This window comes from Malus sylvestris, chromosome 5, assembly GCF_916048215.2.
Source record: "Malus sylvestris chromosome 5, drMalSylv7.2, whole genome shotgun sequence".
Lineage (NCBI taxonomy): Eukaryota > Viridiplantae > Streptophyta > Magnoliopsida > Rosales > Rosaceae > Malus > Malus sylvestris.
Window position 1 is genome coordinate 46,538,739 of NC_062264.1, and position 23,060 is coordinate 46,561,798.

The 23,060-nt window shown below is 40.1% G+C and overlaps 3 protein-coding genes, 1 long non-coding RNA gene and 1 other non-coding gene across 5 annotated transcripts; 1 reads left to right on the top strand and 4 right to left on the bottom strand.

Moving 5' to 3' along the window:
* The first annotated feature begins 5,604 nt into the window (after positions 1-5,604).
* LOC126622991 (U-box domain-containing protein 4-like) lies at positions 5,605-7,987 on the top strand. The gene is made up of 2 exons (XM_050291649.1): positions 5,605-7,121; positions 7,448-7,987. Exons 1-2 carry the CDS (start codon positions 5,814-5,816, stop codon positions 7,508-7,510), a joined length of 1,371 nt encoding a protein of 456 aa, XP_050147606.1. The 5' UTR covers positions 5,605-5,813; the 3' UTR covers positions 7,511-7,987.
* Positions 7,988-9,308: 1,321 nt separating this feature from the next.
* On the bottom strand, positions 9,309-12,172 carry LOC126622990 (inositol transporter 4-like). The gene is made up of 4 exons (XM_050291648.1): positions 11,511-12,172; positions 10,847-11,361; positions 10,043-10,648; positions 9,309-9,947 (listed from the first exon to the last, which is right to left on the bottom strand). Exons 1-4 carry the CDS (start codon positions 11,644-11,646, stop codon positions 9,468-9,470), a joined length of 1,737 nt encoding a protein of 578 aa, XP_050147605.1. The 5' UTR covers positions 11,647-12,172; the 3' UTR covers positions 9,309-9,467.
* A 554-nt stretch (positions 12,173-12,726) lies between these two features.
* Positions 12,727-12,807, bottom strand: TRNAL-CAG (transfer RNA leucine (anticodon CAG)). Its single transcript has one exon. It is a non-coding gene; the product is annotated as a tRNA-Leu (tRNA).
* A 378-nt stretch (positions 12,808-13,185) lies between these two features.
* Positions 13,186-16,225, bottom strand: LOC126620719 (inositol transporter 4-like). Its single transcript, XM_050288984.1, has 7 exons — positions 16,009-16,225; positions 15,598-15,763; positions 15,406-15,476; positions 14,952-15,287; positions 14,736-14,843; positions 13,973-14,575; positions 13,186-13,767 (listed from the first exon to the last, which is right to left on the bottom strand). The coding sequence occupies exons 2-7, from the start codon at positions 15,728-15,730 to the stop codon at positions 13,285-13,287; spliced, it is 1,734 nt and encodes a 577-aa protein (XP_050144941.1). The 5' UTR covers positions 15,731-15,763; positions 16,009-16,225; the 3' UTR covers positions 13,186-13,284.
* Positions 16,226-21,400: 5,175 nt separating this feature from the next.
* Positions 21,401-22,909, bottom strand: LOC126621612 (uncharacterized). Its single transcript, XR_007623106.1, has 4 exons — positions 22,345-22,909; positions 22,164-22,261; positions 21,983-22,080; positions 21,401-21,807 (listed from the first exon to the last, which is right to left on the bottom strand). It is a non-coding gene; the product is annotated as an uncharacterized LOC126621612 (long non-coding RNA).
* Between the last annotated feature and the right edge of the window lie 151 nt (positions 22,910-23,060).

Consider the following 23,060-nt stretch of genomic DNA (forward strand, 5'->3'; position numbering starts at 1 on the left):
CTTTTGAGAAGTTTTCCGAATGCACCATGATATCGTGATTGCATCTTCATGTTCTATACTATATAGAGTTGTGGTAAAATCTTGTAAGTCTTTAACACATGTTTGGGACACTGAAAGTGTTTCCATAATCATGACAAGCATATGGGCACACACAAAGTGTGTGAGAAAATTTTTTATTTTTTTTTTGAAATAGAAGGAGAGAGGAAGAGATATATAGCGAAAGTGGGAGTAGGAAGTTTTTTTTTTTTTAATTAGAGATATGTTAGGATTACATATGGGTGAGGTTTTGAAAAAAAAAAACCAGCAAAATTTGGTTGTGTGAAATTACATTTTGCCTCATATTTCTTATTCATGTTATGTTTTAATTAGAATGTTAAACTGGTAATTTCATATGATTTTGGTTGACAATTATTGTTTTATTAATCAGTAGATATTAGAGTTATTATGTCAATCGGCCTGGCTTGCAACTCATGGTGAACCACAAACATCAAAACTCATTCGCGAAAAAGCGCACAAATTTGTTGCAAGTCCACGCAGCCATCATGATAACCTCTCGTCTTAAAAACCTAATAAGTAATTTCATTTAACTTAATTATAGTTTTGTATAAGGGTAATATTAGATAAACCATCTATTTAAACTATGTTAATAATTAAATTATGATCACTTAAGTGTTGATTAACGTAATTATTTTTTAATGACACTCACATAAATTGCAAGTTTGATTTAAAAAATTGATCTAACTAGCATTGCCCATCTCTATAATTGTGTGTTCTAAGTAATGTAAATTATTAAATAAATGATCATATAATTTCAGTTTAATTAATATCCAAGTTCCAACGTTTACGTATTATAGAAAATTACTAGAAGTTCGCCATCATTCTAAAAGATTTAGTCAAATACACGTTATCATAAAAGATGCTGTATGTAGTGAAGTGAGTTCATCAACTAACTGAAAATCATGAATTAATACTTTTTACTTGATAAACCTAGGACGGATAGTCATCAAAATATTATTTTTGTCACTGTGTCATATTACATGGTCCTAAACAAGAACAATTAAGGGGTGGTTTGGGAGTGAGGTGCTTAAAAAAAAAGCACCCATGAAAAAAAACTGTGAGGGTTTTAGGTGTTTGGTAAACTGAAAAAAAAGGGCTTACTTTGGAAGCTGCTGTGAGAATAAGCTGAAATCAAAGGAAAAAGCTGAAGCTGCTATTTGCAGCTTTGGAAAAATGGTTTTTTTTCAGAGCACACGGAGCTACAGTGCTTCTTTAATGAAAAGACCCACTATCAGACTGCTTTTTTTTCCAAAAGCACTTTTACAAAAAAGTTTACCAAACACTCTGCTGATTTATTTCACAGCCGCTTATTTTCACAGCAGTTTTTTTTCAAAGCACAGCAATACCAAACCAGCCCTAAATATAGCAGGCAGACTATTAGAACCTACTTAATTAACATTTTTGTAACGTGGCATGATCTGATTAATCTACGTCAATAAGTTTTGTACAAATAATCTCTGAAAATTGTGTCGTACAAGGACAAACACCATCTTTTGCAAATTTCAAAACTGCAGTTAGGGTGCTAAACAACTCAGCATGTTGGATTAACAATGAGCTTATGGAAAAGCATCATCTTTTTTCTGGGGATCCTAGGGATCCTGCAATTATGACTGTTTATTGTACATCATGCGGTAAAAAATAATTTAAAATTTTAAAATTTAAAATTAAATATAAATAGTACCTAACGATTTCTGATTACATGATGTACGATAAACGATCACGATCATGAAATTCCTATAATCTCTAAGAAAAGGATCCTTGAATACTGAGGAAACAAACAATATCTATTATATGAGTTCCACTTCAATGCTTGTAGTATTAAATGTTACGAGCAATGAATGATTTGAATTTACGAAACTATACTATACAGGGTTTAAATAGAAGCATTACACGCATCGTCTTGTTGTATACTACTATACTCAGTTGTGGTAAAACCTTGTAAGTCTTTAACACATGTTTGGGACATAATCATGATTAGAGTTATTATGTGAATCGGCCTGGCTTGCAATTCACGGTGAACCACAAACATCAAAACTCATTCGCGAAAAAGCGCACAAATTTGTTGCAAGTCCACGCAGCCATCATGATAACCTCTCTTGTCTTAAAACCCTAATAAGTAATTCCATTTAACTTAATTATAGTTTTGTATAAGAGTAATATTAGATAAATCATCTATTTAAACTATGTTAATGATTGGATTATGATCACTTAAGTATTGATTAACGTAATATTTTCTATTAGTGACATTCGCATAAGTTGCAAATTTAGTCTAAACAATTGATCTAACTAGCATTACTCTTTTGAATAATCATGTATTTTAAGTAATGTAAAATATTAAATAAACGATGGATGCATTCATGTCATATAATTTCAGTTTAATTAATCTCCAAGTTCCAACATTTACGATATTATATACTAGAAGTTCGTCATCATTCTAAAAGATTTAGTCAAATACGCTATTGCACGTAGTGAAGTGAGTTGATCAACTAATTGAAAATCATGAATTAATACTTTTTACTTAATAAACCTAGGACGGATAGTCATCAAAATATTATTTTTGTAACTTGCGTCATATTACAAAGTCCTAAACCAGTAGGCAGAATATTAGAACCTACTTAATTAACATTTTTTTGTAACGTGGCATGATCTGATTGATTCACGTCAATAAGTTTCGTACAAATAATCTCTTAAAATTGTGTCGTACAAGGACAAACACTATCTTTTGCAAATTTCAAAACTGCAGTTAGGGTGCTAAACAACTCAGCATGTTGGATTAACAATGAGCTTATAATGAATACTGAGGAAACAAACAATATCTATTACATGAGTTCCACTTCAATGCTTGTGGTATTAAATGTTACGAGCATTGAATGATTTGAATTTACGAAACTACGAATCAATAATCCAAATTAATTTAGATCATCTAACGATGCTTGTAACATGAAAGAATTTTCTCTATTATATATATATGCTGTTCATAAAACATCTGTATAATTGCATAACATGCATGCGTGCGTACGTTGAGTAAATATTATAATATATTATAATATATACAGAATACCCTTTGTCGAAGGGTGTGGCGCTACCGAATTATCAACGAAAAATTTAAAAATAAATTGATTGGAGATATATATAGGAAATGGACAGTAGATCAGATCAGACACAAAGAAAAGTTTATTAGGTGCTGAAAAATACAAGACAAACTATATTATATTATTTAGTTTGATAATTAGGTGAGCCAATTCTTTGTATCTATGCATGGAAGATCATAATCGATAATAAGTTTTTATTGCTGAGCAATGTTTTCAATTTGGAATAAATTTTTTTTCCTACTTTTAGTTAGTTTTTTTTGGTCAAACTAATGTAGTTCGTTACTGTTGTGCATATGAGAGCATGTTTAGCAGGTGAGAGGAAGGAGATAATTTTAGCGTGGCTGGAAAGTACCTTTTGATACAACAAATATTTTAATACAAAGTTGTTGGATATGTTCACCAAAAAAAAAAAACGTTGTTGGATATTTGAAGAAAAAAATTTAACCACTTAAAACATGAATCGGTATAAATAAGTGGGCACTTTTTCACTTTTTCTCTTTTTTCTTGGATAAAATCCAAAACCTAAAGAGTGAGTCATGATTAAAGTAAGAGGTCTTTCATCTCTGGCTCTTTGTTGGTCAGGCACGTGTGGCTGACCTGGTTGCTTTTAGACTCACCAGTCACTTAAGCTGCAGGCTAAAGTAAACAGATTGTGGTTGACTTTGGCCCACTTCTCAAGACCCTCCCATCTCCAACACCAGTACCACCGTCCTCTCACCCACACCACTGATCGTCAGGAGTATTGGACGGCTAGATCAGAAGCATTACAGGCTGATGCAGCTGGCAACACGTATCTTTCCCTATCTATTTGAATCTTGTCGTAAACTCCGACTGAATAGTCGAGCTATATATGCTTATTTACATTACACGATATCACATGATAGAGCGGAATATGATCATTTTATATGTCCGTTTCATGTAACTTGTTCTTATGGTTTGTTTTTGGTTGAATCTAATAATTCAAAGATGTACAAGGAGATACGAAATGTTGAAAAATGACTTCTTTCACCTGTTCTGTTGTTTTCACCCCCAACTCACATGTCTACGTGCCAAGCCTTCCAGTTTTGACCAAAGCTAGGAAAGTTCACAAAACGACGGGGTCGTACCTTTCAGGTTATCGCCGACGGATAGGTCCAACGGAACCCATCCCATCAAAAAGAGCCAATTGGATTTGTGCCCACTGCCCACAGTCAAATCAGCTCCCCACGCTAATTCCAATTTCTCAGTTTCTACCATGAGTTTCTATCGCCAAACGGTGTCCTTATCCTCAACCCTAAATGTGTGGTCCATGACCATTTCGCACAGGATGCTTTGCTTGTGACTCCACCTTCCTTCAAACGCAAAACACCATCCATACACACAAAGAAAAGTTTTGAGTTATTGTCACAAACTTAATGTTGTTCCTTATTCACGCGTTATATCAACCACTTAAAAATGCTTACCATTTACAACAGCAATTGAAAGTGCTTTATTCAATGATTTCTTTCTTAAGGAAACACTTAGAGTCTGTTTGATACTCTACTTGAATCTAATTTTTTTAACTCAAAAATAATTTTCAAGTTTTAGGCCTTAAAAACTTGTTTGGTAGGACTATTTTCAAAAACTGAACTTAAGACTAATTAAAAAATATAGTCTATTATCTAAAAACATAAAAAGTGAGTTTTTAGAGTTTTTAAACTTAAACTCACTCATTTCATTTCTTTCTATTCTCTACTCTCACTCCAAATCTATCTCTTTTCTTCTTTCGCTCCTATCTTTTTTTTACCTTTTTCGTCTCTCCTCCAATCTGCTCTCTTCATTCTTTCGGTTATTTCTTTCACTCATCTTCTTCTCAATCTCGTCCGATCCTCTCTCTTATTTATCTTTCCTTCAATCATTTCTTACTTTCTTTCCTCCTCTCTCTTTTTTCTCTCTCTCATGTGACCCCCTCTTTTTAGATTTTTTTGTCTAATTTAAATTGCAAACCAATCAAGTTTTTGAATCTTAAAGAAAATTGTTTAAGGAAATCTTCTTAAAAAATATTTTGAAAAATGATAAATTTTTTTAAGTAGAATACCAAACAAACATGTTTAGTTTTCATCAAATTTTTACGTGCTTATAACAAACAGGCTAATAATAAAATTCTTAAAAGCATGAAAAGTCATGGCCGACTTATAGAGTGTGGGAGATGTGGGACCGCATATGGCTCAATGAACCTAAGGGCCCCTGATTACAGAAAATTACAGGGGGAGTGGGAGGCTATGCTGGTGCGAGGAAGAAGAAAATGCGTACCTTTGGCCACTTTGTGTTTATTTTTATGCAATTATTTATTTTTTTACAGAAAATTATATGAAGTAAAAATAATAATATGAGGTAAAAAAAATTATATGAAAAAAAAAAAAAAGGTTCCCTGCACACACTACAGACGGTCATATGCAGATGACATATGACAGAGACCCTTGAAAATAAATAAATCCCACCGCCCCTCTTCCATCTTCATCTTCCATCTTCTCTCTCCTCCAGTCTCTCCCAGACTCCCTCCCTCCCAATTCCACTCTCCCACACCATGAATTCATTTACCACTCCACACTTGTCCTAATTCAAAACCCCAAATTCAAAATCCCAACAAAGTTCAAATCACTCTGAAAATTTCTGAAATTTGCTGTAAAGCTCCGAGCTTTGAGAATGGTTTCTCTACAAGATTCCCATTCCGGCTCCAGCCACCACTTCCCGCCTCACACCCGCAACTTCTACTCTCCCTCCTCCACCAAAATCCACCGTCAAACCGGCCGCTCCATGCGCACCATCCGCTCCAACATCTACCAAGACGATCACTCCCGCACCTCCTTCGCCGCCGAAAGATCGACTTTTGTCTCCGAGAACCTGACCGATTCGGTCGTCGACATGCGCCTCGGCGAGCTCGCCCTCCGCACCCACAGCTCCGCCAGCAAGTCCGCGTCTTCCGACGAGGAGTACCTCCAGCTCTCCCAAGCCTTCAGTGATTTCTCCGCCTGCAGCAGCGACATATCGGGAGAATTGCAACGCCTCGCAAGCTTGCCGTCGCCGGAAAACGCGCCGACCTCCGAATTATCCGAGGCTGCGCCGGAACCGGAGCCATGCCAGGGGTTTTTGCAGAGGGAGAAATTCTCGACCGAGATCATCGAGAGCATTTCGCCGGAGGATCTTCAGCCGACGGTCAAGATCTGTGTCGACGGCCTCCAATCGACGTCGCTTGCCGTGAAGCAATCTGCAGCGGCCAAGCTCAGGCTTTTAGCGAAGAATCGGGCTGATAATCGCGCCTTGATTGGGGAGTCCGGCGCCGTTCCCGCTCTAATTCCTCTACTGCGGTGCAGCGATCCATGGACGCAAGAGCACGCCGTCACGGCGCTGTTAAACCTCTCGCTGCACGAATCAAACAAGGCCATAATCACCAATGCCGGAGCTATAAAGTCGTTAGTGTACGTCCTCAAGTCGGGGACGGAAACCTCGAAGCAAAACGCCGCCTGTGCGCTGCTGAGCTTGGCGCTAATAGAAGAGAACAAGAGCTCAATCGGAGCCTGCGGTGCAATTCCCCCGCTGGTTTCGCTGCTAATAAGTGGATCCACGAGGGGCAAAAAGGACGCTTTGACGACTCTGTACAAGCTCTGCTCGATAAAGCCCAACAAAGAGAGGGCGGTGAGCGCGGGAGCTGTGAAGCCGCTGGTGGCACTGGTGGCGGAGCAGGGGACGGGCTTGGCGGAGAAGGCGATGGTGGTGCTGAGTAGCTTGGCGGGAGTCGAGGAAGGGAAGGGGGCTATTGTGGAGGAAGGAGGGCTGGCGGCGCTTGTGGAAGCGATTGAAGATGGGTCGGGGAAAGGAAAGGAGTTTGCGGTGTTGACACTGTTGCAGCTGTGCAGTGAGACTGTGAGGAACAGAGGATTGCTTGTGAGGGAAGGAGGGATTCCGCCATTGGTTGCGCTTTCGCAGACTGGGACTGTTAAAGCTAAGCACAAGGTATCTTGATCATTTCATTAGTTGGGTATTTGGTACTACAATCTTTCTAAGTGTTAAATTGTGTATAATTGTGTAGACAAAATGGTGCTAATATTGTTTAAATTGTAGACCGAAAGCTAGATTAGATTAGAATATCGCTCGGATAAAAAAAGATCGTTCATACTAAATTGGCAGCTGAATCTGTTAGTTGAAGGAAGTATACAATGAAATGCGAATTGTCATGCATTTTGTAATTCCAAGTCTGCATGTGGATGTTGCATGTATGATCATGTTCTTAATGGAGCTCGCTTGGTTGGTTTATAATGGGGGTTTGGTTGTTTTTGCAGGCTGAAACGCTTCTTGGGTACTTGAGAGAACCGAGACAAGAAGCGTCCTCTTCGGCTCTTTAGAGAAGCCAAGGGAGGTACTTTCACAACTTAGAGAGGGAACTATACTATGTGTCTGTGTATGTAGTTTGAGTAGTGTTTGATTGCACTTGTATATAGGAAGTGTTGGAGTTTCATGGTTTGTAACTTTGTACAGTTTGGTTGAGAAGCTAGGAAGAAGAATATGATATGATTGTAAGAAGGGAGAGAGATTATAGGAAGCTAGTGAGCAAGAGACCACTGACTTCTTAGCAGTTTAGATGTATGAATTCAACTAGGTTTTTTGGTTGGGTATTTTCTTTCTTTCTTGCCCTCTTTTTCTATCATTGACTTGGTTTTTTGTAGGGGTGGAAAACTATTACTTGTTTGCCTTGTGGTTGTTTTGGGTCAATTGGATCCTTGTGTTTTGTATGCGTAAACCCGAATTTTGCTGTAAGGGTTTTACCGATTATCTGGTTTTAGTTATCTGCTTGCAAAAGTATCGTCTCTGTTCCTTCGTTATTGATTGTGTTCTAATTTCCTGTATGATGGAAAATTGGAAATTCATATGTTGTTGGAGATACTGTGGGAGGGAGGCTGAACAAAATGTTCTCTCCTCCTTCAAAGCTCTGTGTTTAGTTTCTGTTGGTGGTACCCAAATTGGGATCTTGAACTCCGACGCCAAGGTGACAGTTTTTCAAACCAATCGTGAGGCGCCATATGGGAAACTTAAAGAACGTAGTGACTCGAGATAGGTTAGGCGTTTCTATTTCATACAACTCTCCCTCCAACTTGTGGTGGTGTGTTCTGGACCCTTTATTCGTTGTCCGGTTATTCATTGCTTATTAGAGAATGCAAACTTTAAAGCTTTATTCTCCACGTCTTTTGTCAATTTTCTCGGCTACCAAACAGCAAGTGATACTACACCGTTTGGGAGCATTATAAAGTAGAGCAGGTGAGCTGCCGTGGGCTACCCCATCACCTCTCTCTCTCTCCCACCCCCGTACCACGCAATTCATCCAAGGCAAAGCCAGAGGCCACCGGAGATGGATCATCTCCGGATCCAATTGTCCTAATCCTAGATCAATGAATTTGGACCATTGAAATTTGATCCAATAGTTACAAATAAGAACTTAATATAAAAATTATAATAATTTTAATTGTTGAATCAAATTTCAATGGTCCGGATTCATTGATCTCTAGGATTAGGATAATAGGATCCGAAGAGGATCCATGTCCAAGGCCACCAACCAAAAAGATTTTTCAAAAAATTGTCCCGCTGCTGCTGGTGCAGTGCACTGCACAGTGTGTACATATATTATCTTTAATTCTTTATTCAAATTGATGATATTATGTGGTTTGTCGGTACGTAGTAAAAGAAATGATGCATTAGCTGGCGGAGGAGGGAGGAGGAGCAGGTATTGTTTTGTCCCCCTGTTCGTTTGGATTGGATGGTTGCAATTTGCATTTCTTACTCAATTGCAATGTCTGTCGGTGCGCCCTTTTCTGACAACTTTTTTTTGAGCCTCACAAGTGCACACGCGTCCAAAATGTGTATGTTATTATTTTGCATGGCTCACCAATTGCAATATCGAATCGTACATTGTTATGTATTCTAATTTTCTCGTACAACTATGCTTGATTTGTCTGGAATATTGCCACCTTATGGGGTAAGATGAAAGGAGGGGGTGGGAATGCTTCTATAGAAAGCCCTTTGTGCTCATAACGTACTCGTTTTAAAAAGCAGTTTCAAATGCTTCGTTAATTCAGAAATACGCAACTTTTTATGTCAAAACATTGTTAAAACTTTAAGTTATTCTTGAAACACTTTAAACATGCTCAATAAATAGAACCTAATAGAAAACTGATATATAATAGACCATATTATGATGACATGACATGTATATATTAATTGTTTCGTGATATTAAAGCACAAGCTGTGATAGTATGGTCATCAAAATATGGTAATTCCTCACAAAACATTGGTCCCTATTCGACTGTACTATTCCTCAACTTTGGCTTTACCTTTGGTGTCCTTGGGAGCAAATAGCTTAGGTCTGAAGCCTTTGTGCAGCAACTTCTCAACCTCTTCAAATTGCATTCCTTTGGTTTCAGGAACTAGCAAGTAAATGAATATGAGTCCAATAAGAGAAAACCCAGCAAAGAGGAGAAACGTTCCCGCCGAACCCAGCGCTTTCGTCAGAGTCAAGTATGTCTCGCTCACTATGAGATTGGCCGTCCAGTTTGAAACTGCAGCGATTCCTCCACCCGTCCCTCTGTATCTCAGCGGGTATATTTCCGAGTTCACGATCCATGGCACTGTTCCCATTCCGGGTGCATACATTATAATGTACAATCCCAATAGTATCACTGCAAATATTCCGATTTTACTAGGGCAGCCTTTACTGTACCATGTCCTGTGTTCTCCACGACATAAGTCCCTGATATTATCACTGGCGGCCAAGCAAGCTCCCGGAGCGAGCTGACAACAATCAAGGGGAAAAACAGATTACTTAAGGTTACATGTTTAATTTCTAATGATTAAAGACTCATTAGTGAGTTATTTTGTACACTTACATCCTTGATTTCACTAGCACAGAAGCCACATTCTTGTTTCAAACACGTCATGCAGTTCCATGCTGTAGGATTGACAGCCGATACATAAGTCGGACATGTTGAAGAGTTGCCGAATTTAGTAGATTCCAAATTACTAATCTTCGGAGAATGTTCCGCGGCATAGAAAAAAACCCCGGCTAACACCACAAGGCAAGCGATAATACCAAACATAGAAATGATCATCAGCCTTCTCCTTCCGTATCTATCTACAAAGCACATGCTGATTAGGGTTCCAACAACGTTGAGACCGGATGTGATGAGTGAGAGTGCCATAGCGGTCTGGTTGGATGCAAAACCAGCGAATTGAACAATGGTCGGGCTGTAATACATCACGGTATTAATACCGACAAATTGCTGAGCTACTTGGACAGTGATGCCTGCGTAGAGTCCTCTTCGAACCACGGTGTTGCTCAAGGCACCTTTTAGTTTTTGGATCATGCCATTCCCAGCTGCTGAGTCCTCGGCCTTTTCAAATTCGACAGATTCATGCAAGGCCTTCAATTCATCTTCCACCTCTTCTTCAGGATAGATTTTCTGCAAAATTGCCCTAGCTTCATCCACCTTGTTCTGTTTAATATAAACGACATCAATACCAAGTTATATGTGACATGTTCCCTCATAAAATCTTATGTTAGACTGTGAATTTGAATGGTTGATTGGTCGTGTCTATGACATGCGCCCTCAAATACACAGTCTGACAACATAAGCATTTACGTCACGTATAGAAATTACGTGACAGATATCTAGCTACTATGATAATCTCACCGCTCTGTAGAGCCATCTTGGAGACTCTGGAAGCGACAACATCAATATGAACTGAACAAGGGCTGGAAGTCCCGCGACTCCAAGCATCCAACGCCAGGTTCCCGGAGCTTTGGTGAAGGCGAGATTGATGAGGTATGACAAGAATTGTCCTCCTGTAATTAACATACCGTTGCAGCTAACCAGAGCTCCTCTGATTCTATGAGGAGAAGCTTCTGAGATGTAGAGGGGTGCGGTCATAGAAGCCATTCCAACTCCCAAACCAACTACAATTCTCCCAATTATGATCACCCATGGAGCTGGAGCCGCGCCCATAACTATTGCACCAACGAAGAACACCACGTCCGCGATTAGAATTGATTTTTTCCGGCCAAGTGCGTCATTCATCCATCCACCAACAGCAGCCCCAATGATGGCGCCAGCAACTGCCATGCTCACTATGGTCTCCTGCAGCCATGTTTTTTTGTCAACTTCACGAAAGTCCTCCCGAATGTATAGCAATGCCCCGGAGATCACACCTGCAGCACCACACCACCAACAACAACACATACAACTAATTAGCACAAAGAAAAATTGTCATATGAAGTAATTAATTGTTCGTGTTAAGATATTGTTTGGAACTCAATTTGCAGATGTTTTTTTAGAACAATGTGCAGCTATTGGTTACCTGTATCATATCCAAAAAGGAGGCCTCCGATGCCAGCTGAGAGCGCAAGGCGCATAATGTACGGTGTCCTCCATGTTGTCCTCCAACACTCCGTGAACTCAGTTTTGCTAGAAGGTGGGGCTCCCCCCTCCACCATTTTCTTCTTCTTCGTCTTCGTCCAAGCAACTCTACTTTCGCTGAGAACGAAATCAATGTATGCATGCACTCATTTACTTGCCAACGCACTCTTAGTTACATAACGGTTCAAAATGAATGGCCTCAGACATGCATGTTCTTATTTGTCTTCAGTTTTTTACCTCACAAAAATAACTATTCAATCTCCGTAACCCTAATTTCTATTTGCTTCGAAAATGAAAGTAATACATAACATTAGCTTTCGAATGTTCCACCATATAACAAAGTATATATATGCATGAATATATAAACCAGAAATTTTCTATGCAATACGTTCATTAAGAACACGCGTAAATCCATAGTGTAACAACAAAACGTGCCTTCCTAGCTAAGTGGCTAAGTTTTTGGTGTCATTATGTGCTATCCTACGGTCTCCAACAGCTTTGTGTAGAAGTAACACATAGTAAGTTGTTTCTTCGACAATTACTGAAGTTCAATTTTGCCAACGAGATTGCTGATGTTGAAAGGTTTATAACAACGTCAGTAACGGTTGGACACGGAAGAAAAGGGGTTTGAAGGATGTTGCTAATCTTTATATACTCTTGACCTAGTTTTCTAAAAATGTGGAATTCTCTAGGCTCTACACTTTTGTCTCCATCGCCTCGCTCTTTGTTTTCTTACACGTCCTAAAACGTAGCTGATTACTGACCACTATATATACTGCTTTGACCGGTTTATACGTTTTTTATTCTCTATATGCATGCCAGATGTTATATAAAATGGCAATGTAGTTTTGATAAATATACAGACGCATGCATGCGCAGCAAACCCTATATCATACAGACAGATATAAATTAGTTCTTTATAAACTCACCACTCCCTATCGTCAAATTTTAAGGATGAATTGCATTCCACCAGACTATAACATGTATTTTTGTTTATGCAGTAAGCATGCTCGTTTTGTAAATGTTTAAGCTCATCACAATTAGAAATACTGATTTCTCATTCTGGTTAAATAGGTAGACGCTAAAGAACGAACCTTCGGAATTTGCAAAAACAAGCCCAAAGAATAGCAGCTAAAATAAAAAAAACAGAAAACATATGTCAAGAATGGGATTCGAACCCATGCCCTTTCGGACCAGTACCTGAAACTGGCGCCTTAGACCAACTCGGCCATCTTGACTTTATGTGATTCTTAAACCAATGCAATTTTCAAGGCTTAAATCTCAAACCAATACGTTATAGTATACTTTCTGGCAAGTAAATTCGCGGAAGTTAGTTTCCGATTGTTTCATGTTTTAGTAAAAATTATAGACGTATGACATACATTATTCAATTTAACGGATAGAAAAATTGGTTAGAATTAAGCTTAAATAAAAAATTTGATTAAAAACATAACTTTGAGTTTTATTGGTAAAAAAAAAAAACAGGAAATATAAATAAGCTCCCCTCTAACATGGTGGGATAATTAAAAAAAAAAAAAAAGCAGCAATTGTGCAATCATGAATTATATGGATTACTTGGAGCTGATCAGTTAAAAAATAAATAAATAAAACAACAATTATTTACCAAAGACTCTGTATAGACTGACCTTATTAAGAAAGAGAACTAAAAATGTCTCTTCAGAACACCCACGAGTTTCAAAATTTATACAAGGAACTCAGGAAAGTTCAACATTTTTGCCGACTTGCTTGCTCTTTGAAGCAAATGGCTTGGGCCTAAACCCTTTCTGAAGCAACTTCTCAACCTCCTCAAACTGCATTCCTTTCGTTTCAGGAACTAGCATGTATATCGCTATGAGTCCAATGACAGAAAACCCGGCAAAGAGGAGGAACGTGCCGGCGGAACCTAGAGCATGAGTCAAGGTCAAAAATGTCTCACTCACAATGAGATTGGCACTCCAATTTGCAACTGCAGCCATTCCTCCACATGTTCCTCTATACCTGAGAGGGTATATCTCCGAGTTCACGATCCACGGCACAGTTCCCATTCCAGGTGCATAGATAATGATGTACAATCCCAACAGGATCACTGCGAAGAATCCGACTTTGCTTGGACAACCTTTGGTGTACCACACACGATGTTCTCCCCGACATGAACTCCTGATATTGTCATTGTAAGCCAAACAAGCGCCCGGGGCAAACTGGCAGTTGCAACAATAGAAAAACAAGTAAATTTGTAACGTCACTCTTACAATTATATGTCAAGCAAATCGGGAAGAGACGGGGAAGTGATTTCTGCACATCTCTTGTCTTCCCCTGCAATTCTGACATACATAAATAAACATGTGTGAAACGGAAAAGGTGTGTGTGGATATCATTTCCCCAAAGTAAATGAGGTGAGCTTACATTGACTTTATTAGCACAGAATCCACACTCTGCCTTCAAACACGTCATGCAGTTCCACGATCCTGGATTAGGAGCAGAAACATAAGCAGAACATGTAGAATTGCCACCGAAATGTGTGGATTCCAAGTTACTGATGCGTGGAGCATGAGATGCTGCCTGGAAAAACACCCCGGATAACACCACCAAGCAAGTGATGATTCCAATCATGGAGATAATCATCAGCCTTCTCCTTCCGTATCTATCTATGAAGCACATGCTGATGACAGTGCCAACCACGTTGAGTCCAGAAGTGACCAGAGAGAGTGCCAACGCCGTCTGGTTGGATGCAAACCCGGCAAACTGAACAATAGTTGGGCTGTAGTACATGACAGTGTTGATACCGACAAATTGCTGAGCCACTTGGACAGTAATGCCTGCATAGAGTCCTCTTCGGACAACGGGGTTGCTGAAGGCACCCTTTAATCTTGCTAGCACACCTTCTCCAGCAGCTCCTCCCTCGGCCTTTTCAGCTTGGACGGATTCATGCAAGGCTTGTATTTCACGCTCAACTTCTTCGGCAGGATAAATTTTCTCTAAGATGGCTCTAGCCTCATCTGCCTTATTCTGTTTAGCAGCAAATTATATGCTAAAGTGTGGTATTATATATGTCATGGAAATTGAATGATCATACAAAAATCTAATGGATGTAAAATTTCAACATGTTGGAATAACTACGACCATGATCATACAAAAAACAGGACACAAGACTTCGATTATAGAACACCTCTCTGTAGAGCCATCTGGGAGACTCTGGGAGCGACAACATCAATACAAATTGTACCAAAGCCGGAACTCCTGCTACGCCAAGCATCCAACGCCATGTTCCTGGAGCCTGAAGCAAAGTAATTTACAACAACTAATTACGTCGAAATTTGGAGATAAGGAAATTGAAACCATGAAAATGCTATTGGACTAAAGCCTCAAATCTATTAGTTGGTACCTTGGTGAAAGCAAGATTTATAAGGTATGACAAGAACTGTCCTCCAGTGATTAGAAAACCATTTGTACTGACCAGGGCACCTCGGATTCTTGCGGGAGAGGCTTCTGAGATGTAGAGCGGCGAGGTCATGGAAGCCATTCCAACTCCAAAACCGACCAGAATTCTCCCGATTATGATCACCCACGGAGCTGGTGCAACAGCCATTACTATTGCTCCAATGAAGAACACAAAGTCTGCTGCTAGGATTGATTTTTTCCGGCCTAGGGCATCGTTCATCCATCCGCCAATTGCAGCACCAATGATTGCTCCTGCAACTGCCATACTCACTATGGTTTCCTGCACATCAATGTCAATGAAAAATACCACAAATTTAGCTGACATAAACATAAATATGAGCTTAATTATCCAGACTAATTAGTAATTAACATGAGGAGAGCAATGTAGATTAACTCACTTGCAACCATGTTTTCTTGTCAACATCGCGAAAGTCCTCGCGAATGTAGAGTAATGCACCAGAAATCACACCTAAAGTACTCCAACAACAGACAGAAGAAAATTAACAAAATTAATCATGCATGGGAATTGTCCTTTGAATTAATCAAACTAACTTCTGGGTTTTAACCGTGATATGTATGATTTTATGTACCTGTATCGTATCCGAAAAGGAGGCCTCCAATGCCAGCAGAGAGAGCAAGGCGCATAATGTAAGGCGTCTTCCATGTTGTCCTCCAACACTCTGTGAACTCTGTCTTGCTAGCAGGCGGGTGTCCTCCCTCCATATCATTCACTATTTCTTCCTACTAACTCTAACCCTGAAACGCTCAGGTTCGAAACCCCATCTCAGCAAATTAGAGCAGTTTAAAATATATCACTTAATTACATTTTCAATCACTAGCCAATCCTCTATCTCTAAAATCCTCCAAATTTTCTTGCAACGAGTTAATACCGTAAAACAAATAAAACATGTTTAATCCTTTCAAATTCTTTGGTAGTTCTTCAACACACAAGCAAAACAACCACAGATTAAGAAGAATAGCAGTGTTGAAAAAGCCATTACCTTGTTAGTATGCCTAATGGTGGAGCTCTTCCTGCTGTACTTCAGCCGCCTACTTTTGGATTTTGGATGCTGCTTTTCTTATCTGTATTTTGAATTTTGGTGATGGAAATTAAATAAATTTGATTTTGTATTGAAATAAAACAATTTTGTAACAGATTCCTTTATTGTTTCAATTTTTGAGAGTTTCAATGCAAATAGAACACGGACATTTAAGGAAGACTGAGAGAAATCCAAATGGATAAAAGAAAAAAAAAAGCATTGACAAATCAGATTTTTCTGCAATTAATATATTTCCTGCACAAAGTCAGCAGAAAAAGGCTGACTCAAAATTTAGAATAATATTTGACTACTCAAAATGAGTAGTAATTCCTACTCAAAATTTCTTAAAATTATTTGTTGTCAATGTATAGAACTTCGTTTGTATGATCAAAACCGTTTATATTATAAATCACCCTATAAAGATCACCTCTGCAAAAAATCAATTAAAATTAAAGTCGTTTAGTCATCAAACTGTTTAAAAACAATTGAACGGTATTGATAAAAGCATTACGAACCGGCTATGTATTTGTTACAATACATTGACTAAACGACCTTAGTTTTAATTTATTTTTTGCATAAATGATCTTTACAGTGTGATTCATAGTACGAACGATTATAATCATAAGTACAAAGCTCTGCGATTAAAATACTATGAATTTTGAGTAAGAATTCCTATTCATCTTTAAGTAGCCAAGTATTATTCCAAAATTGAAAGCCATTTTCTCGCTAGTTTTTTTGGTTTTCTCGTTTCTTTTTTCAGTACAATCAATGACTCAGTACGACCTCAAAATTTCAAAGCTGCAATCTTTGGTACCCCATTGAGAATGCGACATAGGTATATGATATTTGATTCGATTTGGAAGATGATCTGACTTTTTTCAGTTTGTTTCCTTGTGTCACTATTTCCACAAGTAGTAAAGACGCTTCAAAGTTGTGACGAGTCTTTAGTTTTCGCACAACTATGTATTTTTATGTTTAATGTTTTTTGGACGGTTCCCAACTATTTTGTTCCAGGTGACTTTGCAGTGACAAGGCACAAGGATAAGGATGCTTGTACATGGAATGATGGAAATAAGATTTGTTTGTACCATACTTGACCAATCCCGAAACTACCGAGCACCGGCCAACGCTATACTGTCAAGGACCCAGAAGAGTTCCCCTCCGACCAGGAGGCCAATCACTACTCGACACGTGTCAAGATTAGAAGCCAATTAGAGCGCAGCACGTGTCAACATCAAGAACCAATCATAACATGACACATGTCAATGTGACAAAGCTACAAGTTTTTCTATAAATAGGGGTCATTCCCCCACAATATTGCCTAATGCCATTTTGTGTTAAATCATTCACAAGAACTCACTAAATTGAGAGCTTGATCCTTTGTACTTGTGTAAGCCCTTCACTACTAATAAGAACTCCTCTACTCCGTGGACGTAGCCAATCTGGGTGAACCACGTACATCCTGTGTTTGCTTCTCTGTCTCTATTCATTTACGTACTTATCCTCACTAGTGACTGAAGCAACCAAGCAACCAAGCGAAGGTCACAAAACCTGACACTTTCTGTTGTACCAAAGTCTTCGCTGATTTTGTGCATCAACATTTGGCGCCGTCTGTGGGAAACGACACTTATTCCTACTCTCTTCAGCTGTGTCAAGCTGGTTTCTATCATTCGTACACTTTCTTTTGATCAGGCATCCCTCTCCAGCATGGGAAGCGAAGGAAGCCACAGCACACAGAATGACACCCCCCTTGCACATAGTGCGAAACAACGAAAGAAGGAAGGAAAACGAGTTCTTCTTCAAGCTAAAGTCGATGAGTTGGAAGCTCAGAACAACAAGATAGCAATAAGGAATTAGGTCCTCCAGGAGCAATATGAGAAGCTCTTCGAGACACTCCACGAAGCTAGGCAAGCTCAGACACGCGAGCTTGTTGCCCCCGTGGAAGTCAACCATCAACTGGGTGCCCTCCAACATGGAGGGTCACATGCATTCGACATAGATATCCCTGATAGGGAACAGATTACCCCTCGACTTGATAATCAACATGAGGCTTCTCTTAACCCAGTTGCTTCGACCCGAACCATGAGAAGTGGAGGGAGACACCTCTTTGCTGAAGGGGCAGAAGGATTGAAAGCCGTCTTTCGCGATTGTCGGGATTTCCTGAAGCAACGTCGAGAGAATTTCATCCATATAAGCTCAAAGATTAATGACCCAAGGATTTCTGAGAGACTCGGTCCCCTGCCACGGCCCAAGCCGGCCACCAATTTGGGGAAGGGGCAACAAGTCCCAGAGAGACATGAGGGTACAGGGGACTCAGAGGTGTTCCGACAGACATACCCTGGAAGCCAGTACAGCGAGTCCAGGGAAAAATCACATGCCCTTGATCAAACCTTCCTAATTCCAATAGGAGATGGAGATTTACGAAAGAAAGCTCCAGTGACACATAACTCCGCTCAGGACCCCCTTGTCCTACAACTTCTTGAGGAAGTAAACAAGTTGAAGGCTGAACGTCAGGCTGAAATACCTGACTGGAACCAACCCAGGCCTGGCCCTCTTACAAGGAGGATCCTCAACACCCCCCTTCAAGCAAAGACAAAGCAAAAGCTTGGCTTGCAACTTTATACTGGAAAAGAGGACCCGATTGAGCACCTTAACCTCTTTGAATCCACCATGGCATACCGGATGCACACCGACGAAGAGCGATGTCTTCTCTTCCCCTCCACCCTCTCTAGTGGAGCTCTAAATTGGTATTGTCGTCTTACACCTGAGACGGTAGACTCATTTGAGGAATTGAGGAAACTATTTGTTTCCCAACACATTTTCCAAACCGATCGCTTGCACTCTGCAGATGACTTGTACACTATCCGCCAGAAGCCAGACGAGTCATTACGTATGTATGTTGGCCGCTTCAGCCATGAATACTCCCGGTGTGCCGAGGCAGACGACAAGACTGCCCTCAAAGCCTTCACGGCAGGCCTACGTGATTGTTTCTTTAAATACATGATCAATGCCAATACTTGGAAGACTTACTCTGAGGTGATGGCGCAGGCTTATAACCATGCCTCCGCCGAGGCAAAGACATATCAGGAGAAACCCCCTACAACCATCCTTTATCAACAAGTGGGAGGTGGAAGCCAGACTCACCTAAATGAGAAGACCTCGACTTTCCAAACAGCAGTGGCACCTCCCCATGCCTTGCATAATGCTTCACCGAATCAACAGACATATCAATTTCAAGGCAAGAGGAAGGATTTCCATCCTCACCACTCTCCTTTCAGTAAAAAGAGTAAGGGACACTATCCCGATAACCAAGGGTATCGCCACAATAGCGCTCGCCCCCAGGCAGTCAATGCAGTGGGTCAAACCCGCGTCAAGGGTATCGCCACAATAGCGAGGTTTTAGCCTGCCATACTTAAGGTGTCTTACGCCTGCCGAGGCGGAAATCGTCCTTCGGGAAATACATGAGGGAGTCTGTGGAGATCATGCTGGATCTCGGTCCCTAGCACACAAGACTTTTCGCCAAGGATATTACTGGCCAACACTCCACCAGGATGCCATCAAAGTATCCCGCTCATGTGACAAATGTCAACGATATGCAACTATTCCTCATTCCCCTCCAGAGCCTCTTACTCCTATGATCAGCCCTTGGCCCTTCGCCCAGTGGGGACTTGATTTGATCGGCCCAATGCCGGCAGGGAAGGGCAAAGTCTGTTACGCAGTCGTTGCAGTGGACTACTTCACAAAGTGGGCCGAAGTAGAACCCTTGGCAACCATTACTGAGGCAAAGATAGAAGACTTCGTGTGGAAGAACATCCTTTGTAGATTCGGCATTCCCAATGCGATAGTCACTGACAATGGGCGACAGTTTGACAACAAGAAGTTCAGGTTGTTCTGCTCTAAGTTCAACATCAACTTATGCTTTGCCTCTCCAGCTCATCCCCAGTCTAATGCACAAGTTGAGGCCATCAACAAAATAATCAAGCGCACTTTGAAAACCAGCTTGGACAAAGCTAAAGGCTGTTGGCCAGAATTTGTACCCCAAGTTCTTTGGTCATATCGCACTTCATATCGGACTTCAACAGGAGAAACTCCATTCTCACTTGCCTTTGGCACAGAGGCGGTTGTCCCTGTTGAGCTCGAGCAAGCAACATTCCGAGTCCAGAACTACATTCAAAGTGAAAATGACAAACAACTCACCCTCAACTTGGATTTAGTCGAGGAACACAGAAACCAAGCTCACTTGAGGAATGTCGCCTACAAGCAGCGCATCTCCAACTATTATGACTCTAGGGTCAAGCCTCGTTCTTTCAAAATAGGAGACTGGGTCTTAAAGAAAAGATTACTCTGCGACAGAGTCCCGAGTGAAGGCACACTTAGTCCAAACTGGGATGGACCGTATGAAGTCATTGGCATCAGTCGCCCTGGCTCTTACACACTTAGAAGCTCTGATGGCAAGACCCTTGGCCATCCATGGAACGCTGATCACTTGAAGTACTACTACAAATAGACTCACGATGTACAAGTGTTGAGCTATAGCCGTTCGGCATCCTATGTAATGAAGGCCATTTGGCAATGAATTCAATAAAGAGGTAATTTAGCCCACTCAGCCCTCACTCTTTTACATTCATAGCAAGCGATGCCAGAACCCTTCTCAATCAGAAAGCAATCCGTCTTCCACAGTCACTACAAAACAAGCAAATGAAGACCGTGTCAAGCGCCAAAAAAAAAAAAAAAAAAAAAAAAAAAAAAACAGCTTCATCCAAAAAGCTTCACCCGAAAAGCTTCACCTCCAAAGCTTCACCCACAAAGCTTCACCTAAAAAGCTTCACCCAAAAAGCTTCATCCGAAAAGCTTCACCTCCAAAGCTTCACCCACAAAGCTTCACCTAAAAAGCTTCACCCACAAAGCTTCACCTAAAAAGCTTCACCCAACAAGCTTCACCCGAAAAGCTTCACCTCCAAAGCTTCACCCACAAAGCTTCACCTAAAAAGCTTCACCCACAAAGCTTCACCAAAAAAAAAAACTTCACCCGAAAAGCTTCACTTAAAAAAGCTTCACCTACAAAGCTTCACCTAAAAAATCTTCACCTAGAAAGCTCCCTCTACATACTTTCACCATCAAAGCTTCACCATCAAAGCTTCACCTAGAAAGCTTCATCTACAAAGCTTCATCTACAAAGCTTCACCATCAAAGCTTCACCTAGAAAGCTTCAACACCAAAGCTTCACCTACAAAGCTTCAACACAAAACCTTGCTCCAAATAAACAAATTTTGTTCACAAAACCCAAGATGCCCTTGAACTTGTACAAAAACACTTGGGTAAACATAAACATTTTTTGTTTTACACCCACAAGGGCCCAAAATTTTCCTTCTTATTTATTCACTTATATATGTTCCCAAACATATTATAATAGATCCAACAACAAGCCAAAGTCCCAAGTTTCATAATGGACAAAAGTACAAGCAATTCATCAATAATGAAGGTGCTACAAAAATTAGAATCTGCCCCAAAATAGAAATCCAACCCAAGAGACTTTTTCTCTCTCTCTCCCTCTTCCGCCTCCTTTCATCTATCAAATTTCTGCAACCTCTGCTCTTCTCCAATGGAGCTGAATTTTGGACACCCTATAGTTCTTGAGCATATGAACAACTTTCAAGAAGGAACCATTTCTGTTTGAGCGACGGAAATTAAAGTGTTGAAGCTCCAAACATGATAGTCGGCTTCTTGCAGATTTCGAAGCTGTTGTGATGTTTCGAAGATCTGGAAATATTTAACCGTTAGTTCATCCTGAATTTTTGATATGTTATGAAAGAGTCGATGAGGAACAACTTCAATGAAGAAAGCATACCGATCTGAACAAGAGAAAATGGAGTTTCGAAGCTCACAACAAATCTGACGGGTTGACAGAAAAATAATAACCAGTCATTCATCATACCTGGATTTCTGGAGTTATACTGCTCCGAGGGATCTCAAATTTGGATATGTTGTAGTTCACGAGCTGAGGAACAACTTCAATGAAGAAAGCATACCGATCTGAACAAGAGAAAATGGAGTTTCGAAGCTCACAACAAATCTGACGGGTTGACAGAAAAATAATAACCAGTCATTCATCATACCTGGATTTCTGGAGTCATACTGCTCCGAGGGATCTCAAATTTGGATATGTTGTAGTTCACAAGCTGAGGAACAACTTCAATGAAGAAAGCATGCTGATCTGAGCAAGAGAAAATAGAGTTTCAAAGCTCACAACAAATCTGACGGGTTGACAGACAAATGATAAACAGTCACTCATCATACCTGGATTTCTGGAGTTATACTGCTCCGAGGGACCTCAAATTTGGATATGTTGTAGTTCACAAGTTAGGGAACAACTTCGATGAAGAAAGTATGTTGATCTGAACAAGAGAAAATGGAGTTTCGAAGCTCACAACAAGTCTGACGGATTAACAGAACATTGATGAACAGTTACTCATCATACTTGAATTTCTGAAGTTGTACTACTCCGATGGATCTCAAATTTGGATATGTTGTAGTTCACAAGATAAGGAAAAACTTTCATGAAGACGACTTTGCAATCTGAGCTATAGAGAAAGGTGTTATCTTGCATCCACTCAGGCTGATTAGTGGAAACGAAAAGCAATTCCACCAAAGAAAAGATGAAAAAGAGAGAAAAGCTACTAATTGCACTTGATCTTGTCTAGTCAATAGCATGCAGCATCAAACACACAAAAGTTGGAAATATTTTTAGATAAAGCATATACGAATGTGTGACATCGAAACAAGAATTCGTTACTTTGACAAATTAGTAACACGCGAGACACCTCATTCGGCAACTCTCTTCGCCTGAAGACTTGGGGGACTCCCACCATATGCTACTGCACCTTGATACTCGGCAGTCTCACAACCACTCAGTGACTTGGATTTTTCAAGTCTCCAACCGAGAAGTTTTCCTCACTCGGGAAATTAAGGGAACACTACCTCAAACTACATGCTTCACTCACAAAGCTTCAACA

What these genes read in the sequence shown, in the direction of transcription:
- LOC126622991 (XM_050291649.1), top strand. Translation starts at nt 5,814, where the DNA reads ATGGTTTCTCTACAAGATTCCCATTCCGGCTCCAGCCACCACTTCCCG. An exon ending in CTGTTAAAGCTAAGCACAAG is followed by an intron (nt 7,122 to 7,447) that starts GTATCTTGATCA and finishes TTGTTTTTGCAG; the next exon opens with GCTGAAACGCTTCTTGGGTA.
- LOC126622990 (XM_050291648.1), bottom strand. Translation starts at nt 11,646, where the DNA reads ATGGTGGAGGGGGGAGCCCCACCTTCTAGCAAAACTGAGTTCACGGAG. An exon ending in CCTTTTTGGATATGATACAG is followed by an intron (nt 11,362 to 11,510) that starts GTAACCAATAGC and finishes GTGGTGCTGCAG; the next exon opens with GTGTGATCTCCGGGGCATTG. An exon ending in GTGCTAGTGAAATCAAGGAT is followed by an intron (nt 9,948 to 10,042) that starts GTAAGTGTACAA and finishes GATTGTTGTCAG; the next exon opens with CTCGCTCCGGGAGCTTGCTT.
- LOC126620719 (XM_050288984.1), bottom strand. Translation starts at nt 15,730, where the DNA reads ATGGAGGGAGGACACCCGCCTGCTAGCAAGACAGAGTTCACAGAGTGT. An exon ending in CCTTTTCGGATACGATACAG is followed by an intron (nt 15,477 to 15,597) that starts GTACATAAAATC and finishes GGAGTACTTTAG; the next exon opens with GTGTGATTTCTGGTGCATTA. An exon ending in ACAAGAAAACATGGTTGCAA is followed by an intron (nt 15,288 to 15,405) that starts GTGAGTTAATCT and finishes ATTGATGTGCAG; the next exon opens with GAAACCATAGTGAGTATGGC.